The sequence below is a fragment of the Schistocerca americana genome, chromosome 7 (assembly GCF_021461395.2).
Source record: "Schistocerca americana isolate TAMUIC-IGC-003095 chromosome 7, iqSchAmer2.1, whole genome shotgun sequence".
In the NCBI taxonomy this organism is placed as follows: domain Eukaryota; kingdom Metazoa; phylum Arthropoda; class Insecta; order Orthoptera; family Acrididae; genus Schistocerca; species Schistocerca americana.
In genome coordinates, this window is record NC_060125.1 from 49003219 (window position 1) to 49015896 (window position 12678).

General features: G+C 38.3%; 1 protein-coding gene across 2 annotated transcripts in view; it reads left to right on the forward strand.

Moving 5' to 3' along the window:
- Positions 1 to 2292: 2292 nt before the first annotated feature.
- LOC124621774 (casein kinase I) overlaps positions 2293 to 12678 on the forward strand; it is a 306630-nt gene continuing 296244 nt past the window's right edge. Inside the window, exon 1 of one of the 2 annotated variants that reach the window (XM_047147207.1) lies at positions 2293 to 2927. In XM_047147207.1, the coding sequence (XP_047003163.1) occupies positions 2714 to 2927 (214 nt within the window). In that variant the 5' untranslated portion in view covers positions 2293 to 2713. The remainder of the gene's footprint in view (positions 2928 to 12678) is intronic. The other variant, XM_047147208.1, reaches the window with a different exon arrangement.

Here is a 12678-nt window from a genome sequence, read left to right on the forward strand (position 1 = left end):
TCAAAAATTTTGGGTAATGATGTCAGCAGTGAAACAGGTCAGTAGTCACTGTCATCTCTCTTATCACCTTTCTTAAAGAGGGGTTTAACAATTACATAATTCAGTCTCTATGGAAAAATGCCTTGAGTTAGTGATGCATCGCATATTTCAGATAAGACTGGACTTATTACATGGGACCAAATTTTTAGTACTCTATTGGAAACAGCATGATAACCAGGAGCTTCTATTATTGAGAAACTATACAATTTTCTTAATTTCAGGAGGAGATGTTATTCATATGATTGAATTTTATGACAGATAGCACACTGCTCTGATTTTGATCTTGAGCTGTTAATCCCTATGCTTTCTACTATATTTATGAAATGATTATTAAATTCATTTGCTACCTGTGACTAATCATTTGCAGTCCTTCCATTCAGTTCAAAAGTGATGTTGTCATGTTTTGTGACCGACTGTACTATCTCTCATTTTACTACACGCCACATATCCTTACGTCTGCTGTACTGATTTCTGACACAATATGCCTGTTCCTTTTAATAAACTTTCTTAGTAATTTTTACATGTGCAACCACTGCAGGACCCTACTTATTCTTGCTAAAAAGAAACAGTTCCCTTTTCCTTTCACAAGAAGCTTTAATCCCACTAGTGATCCTTGGTTTTTTTACATGGCTGTTTAGTGTCCTTTCTAATTAACTTATGCAGACAGCTATTTTCAGATAATGATATAAATTTATCATGGAATAGATTAAATTTTATGTTGGCATTTGGTTCATTATAAATTACATCCCATGTCATTTCCTGTAAACCACTCTAAAACATTTGTCCTGGAGTCATTAATTATTTTATCTGATTTCCACTGAGGAATATCCAAACTGTAAGATGCTATGTTATTAATCCTAACTAACTGTGCATCACGATCAGAGAGAGCATTTGTTACTGTGCAAACAGTTATTTTCTTGCTTTGAGTTTCACCAAAGAAAACATCATTTACTGTCCTACTGTCTTTATCCACCTGTGCTGGAAAGTTAAGTACTGAGATTAAATTGTTGGAGCCAGATAAGTTTTTCAGATAATTTTTTCTATCAGTATCCCTTAGAAAATCTACATTGAAGTCACCCCAGGCTATTAACTGCTTGCTGCTGTCTGACAGAGAGTACACAATGGAATCCAGATTCCTTATAAATACTTCAAAATCTCCCAGTGGGGACCTATATATTGTTACAATCAAATATGAACTAGTTTGCCACCATGGATTATTTTTGCAGTTGTTGCATGCAATCAGACATCTTCCGGTTGAGTCGTTGACTCACTTTCCTGAAAAAACTAAGTCCGAGAAATGCAAAGGGTATGGTGATGTGGAGTAGAAATTAACAGCGATTGCACATATCCTCTGTCATTGATAACGCACTGTTGACAGCTTTAAATCCACTAGCACCTGTCATATCCCGTGCACAAGTTTATGCTAACCATGTTGACATACACACCCCTTGTCCTTTAAACCTACCTACAGAATAACCAATGTGAGAAACAAGTTAGTTTCGATACTGCTTTACGAAACTTATTTTTCTATTAATATTACTCTTTCTTATAGAGATTTGTGGTTATAGAAGTCTGATAATGTCATGTTTCCTGTTTATGTACAAGACAAGATAGTATTTTACTTGTCTCGTTGCTTGAGACTTTTCTAATACGTTTACTTGCAGTTCAGAGAGTTCTTTATTTTGAAAATACAAAATAGATCAATTTTCCAGTTACACCACATGTAAGCGACTCGGTTTTCACGCATGTTCCGTTCATTGGGTACTTTAATGTTATGTCTAATCAAACAAATATTCTGAAAATCATCCAAAAAATACACAACATACGTTACAAACGCCGCTTTAGACCACAGAAATGTTACGGACTTTCATACATCTGTAATTTTTGTTCCAAGTAGAAGGCAATGTCTGCGCATACTTCAAATAACCTACAGAGCAAACACGTCATTGATTTAGACGTAGTTATGAAAAACTATTATTAATTGGGTCCATCAACAGAAAAAAAACCCTATGATTGTCCAAATGTTTACAGGGGTACAAACGACTTAACAATCTCATAACATTAACGCTCCTCGCATCATAATATTATCATTTACACTGCTGGCTTATGTGTAGTCTGTCTTGGGAATCTCTTTGATTAAATGACGTAGAGAAACAGGAAAGATTATCTTTGGTAACAATTGCAATTTAAACATCAAAATTTTTAGTGAGATGTCATAATCATGTATGTAATGTTGGGAAAATTCTTGTGTGGTTTGTGATTTATTTTATTCTTCCGTCATTTTTAAGGCATTTATTTTTACTTTCTCTTTGTACTCAAGTGAACATTATATATCAGTGAATATACTCCCGTTGTACTCTTGTATCAGTCCGCGACCTGACGGAAACAGGAATATGGGAAATAATGGATGTGTGCGTGCATTGTCTTCATAGTGACTGCTTACATGTAATTTTTCTGATTTAGCAATGCACGAAAACCACGGATGTTTACACGGCCCACATGTTTGCGTCCATGATGGTTATTTGAATGAAGTGAATGAGAGGAGAAGCCAAACGTGTGCAGCGAAATATTGCATGGCTGCAAGATTCGTCTGTAGGCTCGGAGCCTACCTGTGACAAGAGCAGCCATTTGCAGTGCTAATCCATTTAGTACGGTTTGAGTGTTACCCCACAGAATGCAGAGACGTGAAACTAGGAATAGGGAAATGGACAAAGATTTGCGAGAAGAAGCTGCAAAGAGGGTATCACGTACGAGTACAGGAGGTACGAGAACTAGCATGCATACTAGCAAACACAGTGTCTCCAGCAGTTCGGGTCTGTTGATGGTTGGCCCAAACTTCAAAGTTGGGAAGAAAATAGGAAGTGGAAACTTCGGAGAGTTACGGCTAGGTGAGTGACTTTTCATTTGTGTCATTTGATGCGAGTAACACTTTACATTCAATAAATCCCTTCTTTTGTTTAGACGTATGCCAGATGTTTGCTTGGCAGTTATTTATGCATGTCAGTGATATATTTATACAGCTCGGTGCAGTTCAAACCAGTTTTAATTTTCTGTTTTCGTCGTAAGAGGGCTACTTTCGTTATCATGGTGTCTATGTGATAAAAGCTTTCACGCAGGATGATGTATATTTATATCCATGTCAAGTTGTAATTTCAAAAGACGTGCATGAACCGTGGTTAAACTTAAGTTAGAGAAAATCCATAGCAAATTTAGTCCCCAAAGTCGTACAATTTTGTGTTGTTGATGCTGTCTTATTGCCGAATTGAGAGGACTCAGTATTATTTATGTTTGTGTCATACATGATGTCGTCTGCCCTGGCTTCGGGGGCAGCGTTTGAGACAAGGATTCGTACTTTTTCACCCGGAAGAGCCGTATAAAGTAGTTGTTGGTGTGGTCGAATCTCATTTACACCTTTTATTCAGCACAGTTTGAAACCCCTATAGCTCAAGTTTTAAAACTGTATACTTTAACAGCTCTGATGAATCCAATTTCTCGTTAGTAGGCTAAGAAATGAATGGCGACTTCTGCATTCACTTTATCCGGTAACTGTATCGAACATAAAATTATTACAGTTAGGATACTGCTGGTTGTTATGTGGTTACCTACTAGTGTTATTAGAGAAGATATTTTACAGAAGTAACTGCTATCAGTGTTTGTTCTGCTATCGTATCGTACAATAAAGGATCCTCCTTTCTATGCATTCGCAATACATTACATTTGTCTACGTTAAGGGTCAGTTGCCACTCCCTGCACCAAGTGCCTATCCGCTGCAGATCTTCCTCCATTTCGCTGCAATTTTCTAATGCTGCAACTTCTCTGTATACTACAGCACCATCCGCGAAAAGCCGCATGGAACTTCCGACACTAGGAAGATCAGCAACTGAAGTGAAAAAATATATAGAGGGGGGACAGTGTACTGGGCTGCAGGAATGAGGTGTATTGAGCTTAGCACAATCCTGGCAGGTATTCTGCTGATGAGCGAGAACATGTGAAAAAGTAATACCTCAGAATTTATTTGACAACTCTTAGGGCAAACTCTACTAACATTCTACATTTTTAGTCTTTGTGTATACATATCCAGATACAGAGGTTGTGTGTGTGTGTGTGTGTGTGTGTGTGTGTGTGTGTGTGTGTGTGTTGTGCTTGCATGAATGTTTGTGTATGTTGTCTACTTTAGAAAAAGGCCTTTTGGCCGAAAGCTCAATTGTTTAACAGTCTTCTTTTTGTGCCTATATGTGACTCAGCATATCCACTATAAAATGAGTAGTAATCTCTCTTTTTCATAATATTGTCATTATTCCATCCTGGATTTTTCCATTGTTTTATTGGCGATGATCACAACAAGTGACCAGTTTGGTGATACTGCCACTGTAGAATGTTTAACATTTCTGATGGAGCTACAACTTCATGTCTGCTTCCTTCGCTTCATAACTATCAAAGTGAAGTCCTCAAAGGTCTTGTTTGAATTTTGGAAACAGATGAAAATCGGATGTGGCTAAATCGGGACTGTGTGGAGGATGATAAATGACATTGAACCCAAGGCATGGTTTGTTGTAGATGTTAAAGCACTTGTTTGTGGTCTGGTATTGTCACGCTGAAGGAGAAGGTGCTCCATATGTGGACACTCTCTCTGATCTCGTGCTTTTAGTTTTTTGAGGTTTCACTGTACATACATAGGTTACACACCCCCATGCTACAATCTGGAGTCACCTAATGGCAGTGGGTTGCAGCTTTCATCATTGAAGCGGGAAAGTCGACTGAGTAATATCGATGACATGTAATACCTCTCCCAGAATTGAGAACAGAGTAAAAAATTTGGAGGTATTACTTTCCAGCACGTCCTCATAATTATGCTAACTACAACATTCAGAAAGTGCATAGATACGTTAACACTGATTTTATCTTTTATTTTACCCCCATATACGATCCAGTGCTTGGATTTACATATGTATATATTAGTTTTGAGAATATGAATCATTAATGTGTAGTGGTAGAGTCATTGAAATTAATATAGTGGTAGTCATTTATGTCTAAGTGATTGATGGATAAATGAGGCATTAGGAGATAGGATGGACTTGATTTTGTGATACAATGTTTTAATTACCACTGCTAAAAAGTCATTAATAAGGTGTGAAACATGCAAGTTATGAGGGAATACTGATTGTAACTTAGGTTTATGCTGCAAGATAATTGACAAAAACCTTGAAAGCCACCTGAGGTATAGACAGACACTAAGCAAACTAGTGGATGTAGTGTAGTCGACTGTTTGAGGAGTCACTAAGGCAGAGCTGTAACACTTTTTATGATTTAGATTGCTATTCGTGCTGTTGTTAGATCACATTAAGTCTGCCACGAAATTACTCTGAGATATTTTGTGTGTGATGTAAAAGTCTGAAGTAGCTTATTTAAAAACAATGAGTTAGTAAATGTAAAAGGGAAGGGGTATTTTTCGGAAAACAGTTGGAACATTGTGACAAAAATATGCTCTGTAACAGGTGTCAGTGAGAGAAATGGGTATTTCTACTGTCTTCTGTGCGAGTTAATTTCGTATTAGTTAGTACCACAAGAAGTAAGTAAATGTTTCTCTATAGATTTGAAGGAATCCCTTTTTAAATACTAGTGAAGTTGAGACAAAATCGGGGTAAACTTGATGAAAATAGCAACTCAAGTTAGGTGCGAGAGGAATTCCTGAAGAATTGTAAATATTCTGACAGAAACACCAATTGTTTTGATCGGTGGAAGATTACTACTTTTTCAAACTTCCAGATTAGATGTAAATAATACTTTATCCTTATTAACACTGTTATTACTGTAACCTTAGGGAAGGTTGGAATTCCATGATGGAGCCCAAAAACTGAATGATACAAGACATACATAGTAAAGATTGATGCCAGGTTCTTCAGTCAGCCAACATTGTTAACCTGCTGGCTGCTAGCTCACTTATTGGAAATGGATCTTGCTAGAGCCGTCTGATAAGCTCTGGGTGCCATGTCAGTTATACCAGGTGTAGAAGTGTGAAACCAGAATTTGGTTGCAATAATTACATGTATGTTGTTTGAAACTCAAAAACAATATTTCATTCAGTTTAATCTCCAATGGTATTTATTCATTTCTCCCAGCTCTCCGGCAGGCTACGAATTCCATAAAAAAAAGTCTTCTTTTGAAGCGAACCAGTCAGTGCACCATTTTTGTATATTGTCATACGAATTGAAGCGTTATTCAGTGAGAGTGTGCCCCAGTGATGCAAAATAGATGATAATCAGATCTGGAGAATAAGCTGCATGCCCTAGTATTTCCCAACTGAGAGCCTTGATAATTCCCCTAGCATGTTTTGCTGCATGTGATGGGGCTTTGTCATGGCACAATATGACTCTGTGTTACCTTTGTCCACATTCCGGTCATTTTTCGCATAATGCTCAATTTAAATTGACCATTGCTGTTGGGAGTGATCAGTGTTAATGGTTTTATCAGGTTTTAGCAGCAAATAATAGACGACACCCTTCTGATCCCACCAGACAGAGCATTTTCTTCTGTCCTAAGTGATTTGGTCTTGCAGTGGTCGTAGATGGTTTGCCTGGATTTACAACACGTAGGATTCTCAAAATATATCCACTGTTCATCACCTCGATAGAGAAACGACGTTGTTTACTATCTGGTGAGCAGCATTTAACAAGTGGTGTTTCGATTTGCTTTCTGTTTTTCATTCAGTTCATGCGGAACCTGTTTTCCCACTTTCTGCGCCTTTCCCATAGCTTTAAACTGAAGAGAAACAGCTTTCTGTGTTACATCCAATTGTTCCGCGAGTTCCTATTGAGTTTGAGTATCATCTTCATCCAATAACGCCCACAATTCGTTGTCTTCAAACTTTTTCGTGGCTTCCCACGCTCGTCGTTTCTCGTGTCAAAGCATTTGAAACACTGTTTTCCCAAGAGCATGTTTGCCAAAAGCTTCAACAAGCATTTGTTGAGATTCTGCAGCAGGTTTTTTCAGAAGGTAACAGAAAATCAATGCTGTCTGCAAATTGTAGTTTGTCGCACAAAACTTGACATGGTTACGGGTTTGAAACAGATACCAGTGTATGGAACTTGGATTACTGTGTGTTGACATTCGTCATCAGCCATTACAGGAAGCAGATGGTGCTGCAGACGTGGTCTTATGGGCCCTATACTGATGGCTAGCACCATCTGTGGAGAAATTCCAGTTTCATACTTCTGTGCCTGGTTTATATGCCTGACATCAATATTTCCTGCTAAACCACATGCATGTGACATTATCTGTTTTCCAGAAAGCTATGTCAGTTTCAGAGCCTGACGTCAAGTGCAGTTTTACATTGAGGCAAGCTGTTGCCACTCCTGAAGCTTTGGACTAAGCGATCGGCCCAATTTTGCACTATGAAAGAGAACAGTCTGCTACATATTCTTTGCAAATAACTTACTGATAAGGTTACATGGGAGACTGCTTTTTAAAGGTACAAAAGAACTACTATTGATTTCAAAAGCAGTCCAAACACATGAAAGACTGTTTCCCACGGTCCTGGCAGAAGGTACTCACTTGCTTCACCTTTTTTCCAGGTTTGAGATCTTCATTGGCTTTTCTCCAGCTTATTATGCCCCCCCCCCCCCCCCCCCACACACACACACACACACACACTAGTTTTAACTTTTATGTTCGGGTCCCTTTTGTACACTGAGAACATGCACATTACAGCAAGTAGGTTTCTTGTGATTACCTGTAGTGTTAGTTCAAGTAAGCAAGCAAACATGCAGGCAAGTACCTATAGCACTGTCAATCACGTGTGACTGACATGTTCTGTTTCTTACAGTTAATGTTCTGTGATTAAATGAATTGTGTAATGCACACGTACATGTTTCTAGCAACCTTACCTTTTGTTTGAGATTAAAAACAGTATGGGCCCAGGAGGACTTTTTACAATGCTGTCATTGCTGCCAGAGGGCGAAGGTTGTCACCTGCGTCTGTCTAATGCGACTAAGCAGGAAAGTACAGATGCCAGTGAGACATGGCTGATATGCCAGTCAAAGTGCTAATCTCAATATTATGCAAATTATCCTGTTTGCTTTACTAATGTCTTAAACTTTTTTAAGATAAAATTTGAATATAGAAGTTAAATATTAAATGGTTTCTGTGCATGAGAACCTTTTTACCATGAACTTTATCCTGCATATTGGGATGATGTCATGACTGTGTTGTACCAGAGGAAGTAGTCCACTGAAGAGAGCTGGGTGACATAACTCATTGGGATGAAAGGCCAATCATTGAAGGAAGGTATCGAGGCATTTCAAAGGCTGGCTGCTAGATTTGTAAGCAGTGGGTTCAAGAAATGCTTTGGGAACTCAAATGGGAATACCTGGAGGGAAACTGACGTCCCTTTCGAGAAACAGGATTGAGAAAAGCTAGAGAACCAGCATTTGAAGCTGACTGCAGAATGTTTCTGCTGCTGCCAACATAACATTTCTCATAAGGCACGAGAAATTAGTGTTCATATGAAGGAATATAGACAGCTGTTTCTGCATTTTCTCTTTCCAAGTGAAACAGGAAAGGAAATATCTAGTAGTGGCACAGGGTACCCTCTGCCACGCACCATAGAGTGGCTTGTGGAGTTTGTATGTAGATGTAGAAGTCAATGACCACCAGTCCAACATTTTCTCAAGTGATGGCATGGAAATGTAACTCCATTACAGATGACATTATTTGCCCTTAAAATATGATTCAGTTTGTCAAACTAGATACAGTGTCCTTGCAAACTGTTAGTGAGGAAACCATACTTGGTGCAAGAACATAACTTTGTGTATATACTGGCTGGCGATCTTGATTTGCCATGTGTCCAGTGTTATGTCACAGTGAATGACCCCATGCGTAATGTACTACTACACTCTTCAGACTCTGTTCACTTTTGTGGATGTTGCTGAAGAAACTGCATTGATGTAATGATTGGATATTATCAGCAGTCTTGGCTGCCACTTTCAGTACTTGCTGTCTTTAAATCTATCGGGGCCAAAATGACATCTATTCTTCGACGTACTTCATAACATTTTATTGAAAGGAGATGAACACATACAGTCTGGAACAGTCAAGCTCTCTTCACATTGCAGCAGACATTACTTTCTACTTAGTTTGTTGCCAGACACATTTTGAAATGAACCTATGGTATTGCCAAATGTAGTGATTGTATTCTAGAAAAATTAGAGAATTCTGAGAAGTTTATTTGAACATGTTGTGCCCACATTCAGAAAATTTGATAATTCATTACTACTAGTTTAAGTTTCAGCTCAGTTTCACTTCTTCCCATTTTACATTTTCAGAAAATCACACCAATAAAAAGTGTCATCAGTTAAGCATTCATTGTGTCATTCATCACATAATTGGAAGGCCTTTGCAGGAAGTTCACCAGGCATATCCATCTCTCTTCATTTTAATTTTTATTAATAAAGAAATCAAATTTCAAATCTCTCAAATCTGCCTCCACTACGAATGTTTACACACAGAAATAAAATGTTTTGAGTTCTAACGTAATCTTTCACGGCTGATTCTTGCTGTAGACATCTTTACAGTTAAGGACACATATATATATGAACTTCCTTTTGTTTATTCAGGTATATCTCCAGGTCTATTTTCCCCTGGTTTTGACAAGGCAAGAATAGTGCTTTCTTTTTGTTTACCCTTATCGCCGAATGATTTTTACCTACAAGGGAAAAACACTGTTTTTTCTATCCCCAGTCATTCCTAGGATTTTTCTGGGACTTAACCTTACATTTTCCCGTGGCAATTATTTATGTTTGCAAAAACTTTCGAGAGGCACGAGTGTTTAACATCACACTGTAAAGCCCTGTTGGGCAAGAATAAGTTGCTGAAGCATGTGGGTGTGCTACCTCATTTTAACCATGCCTAGTAAGACACTGTTGTATTCTGTCCAGTTTGTTATTCCTACTGATTCCAAAAAGGAAAACTATTCCTTTGGTAACATTGTATAGAATTTTTAATGCTGCGTTCTCATATTTTAGTACTTTAATTTCTCCAGGTTATGGAATCTTCATTATTTGGATGCCTTGGATAACTTAACAGTTCCAAAATTAATGTCCCCATAAATCTTTTCTTTATTTATGTGTGCAGTAGAGATTTATCAGGCTTCATTCTGATCAACAGTTGGAAAAAATAATCATTGTATCACAGATTGTCACACAACATATAGTTTGTATATTCAATCAATATTGCTGGGATTAATGCTTCATTCTGTGGGAAATATGTCACAGTCGTTAAAACAGATAGCCACCGTTCCTACTTAAAGAATATTCATCAATTTGCAATATGTAATTTTAGTAGGGCTGTGGGTTCATCGAACATTAGAATACAGATTCACTGTTTAATGGGTGGCTCAGTCAGTTGTAGGATTTTTTTCTGCCACTTATCACTACTTTAATTCCAGGCAGTGATTCATTAATATGAAACATGCTGAGTTGCACCATAGTTTTGTAGTCAGTGTCAAACTGTTTAGGTATTCCTTTAGCTGCTTGGCCCAGTCAGTTTAGGAGGAAGGTAAAGGCAAGGCATATCACTCCAATAGGACAATATCTAATAACAGAGCTTGCAATTTTCAAACAAACATTGGGCTAAGAAGAGCTTTCCTTTTCAGCTATATTGTCTATTAATTCTGCTGAGCTGCTGCTTTCAATTTCTGTCCACTAAGTTTCTTAATCGGGAAGAAAGTTACCAGATTCGAGGTGAATCAAACTCTCATGTCGTTTTAGTAAAATCTGTGGTGCGATGACTAAGGTAACTAGCTTGGGAGTGACGCTAAGGCCTATTATCGTGACTCTAATTTGCACTTGTCACCAAAAGACTCTTGTCAAAGTATTTTGGTTCACAACAGTCTCTGACTGTAAATTGCACATATTGTGGAGTGGTGGGAGGTAGTGCATCCAGCATGTGATCATGATTTGTAACACCACCTGACCGTGATTGCAAAGGAGATGTAGTAAATTTCATGTGCATAACTATGTTGCATTTTCTTGTAATGGATGACAGAAATAGACTTGCACACTTCGTTTACTTTCACTCGATTATGTCATATGTTATCATATTTTGGGGTAACTCCACATACTGAAAGTTTTTTAGAGTGCAAAAGCGTGTAATAACTCATTTGTGGTATAAATTGAAGAACAGCTTACTGAAACCTGTTCAAACCACTGCTTCTGAGTATATGTATTCCTTGCTGTAGTTGTTGTAAGAGAGAAGTCTTTCTATGCATTTCCATGAACCAAACTGTCTTCTTTCCATGGAAGCACGAAAAAAAATATTATATGGACAATAGTATCGATTATTCTGAAAATATCGATTATTATATGAAAACTTTTTGAGATCTGTCGGTCAGGGTATTTGAACAATCGATTGTACTTCGCGGAATTACTGTTTATAACATTGGTCACTGACAAAGTATACGGGAGAAGCATGCCTCAGAGCTGTCAGCGTCCAACAAAAGCATGTTCCTTTGTGCAGTGTTTGGTGAGTAGGGATTTAAGAGTGCTGCAAAGAGATCTGTGAAATTCCACGCTGGAAAGCGTGAGCTACACCTACCTGCACTGCAGTTTAGAGTGTTTGGTCGTCATTTGCCAAAATGTCCAGTCATGAATTTTCCACAACCTTTTTACTGCTGCTCACTTTTCTTTTTGGGGGGGGGGGGGGTTGCGGTGGTGCTGATAAAGGAGTATTTTGTCATATTCTTATTTCCTGTAGTAAACAGGGTGACTAATAGGTCATATTGTAGCCATGTTTCGACCAGTTCTCTTGCAAGCAGACTACTGAAATATTTAGACTGTTCAAGCGTGATCATTGAAAATGTTGCACAATTTATAGAGGGCAAAAACTTCTGTAATACTGAATAGAATTTAGAATTAATGAATGCCGCAGCGCTGCCACATATGTTGAAAGAAACTAATTCTTGCAGAGCAAGTCTTCATATTTTGGAAGAAATAAGAATTGTGTGTGCATTCAATTTTTTTTGTCGCGTTCGTTTGTGAAATCGATATTTTTTGTAACGTCCCACAGCTGCTGCCGCATCGTACCTGAGAGTCAGCACGTCTGACGTAGCAGGAGGAAGTCACGGTGCTGCCCAGAAAATCACTGAACTGGATTTGCGTAGTTTATTCAGGTCAGTTGAGGGGAGAAGAGCATCCCGTGTTTGGAAAAGTCTTTATCACACATACGCCCTCCGTAGTGATGCCTCCGGCAGGGAATGGACATAGCAGTCGGTTGTCGCGGGCCACGGTCACTGCTTCCCTCGCGAGCCTTTTCGTAACAGTCTCTGAAATGTAACCATCTACACGTGTTTCTGTTAGTCAATAAGTTTGTTGAACAATCGTTTTCATTTACTCTTAAGCACTTATGTCTGCGACGAATAAACGGTTTATTGAACGGGAGCATTAATGGTGTAGAGTTTTTCATTAGAGAAGGAGTATTGGCCTAATTGTAAACGATGGTAACCTGTTGTGTTCTTGTCCTGTTCGACTATGTGCAATTTTCTGGGTGTGATGTACGGTAATCTCGGAGAACGAGAAATGTTCTAACGAAATGGAAATTTGATTCAGTTCCGGAAGGATAAATGAGAGTGCAGTAATAGAAATGAAA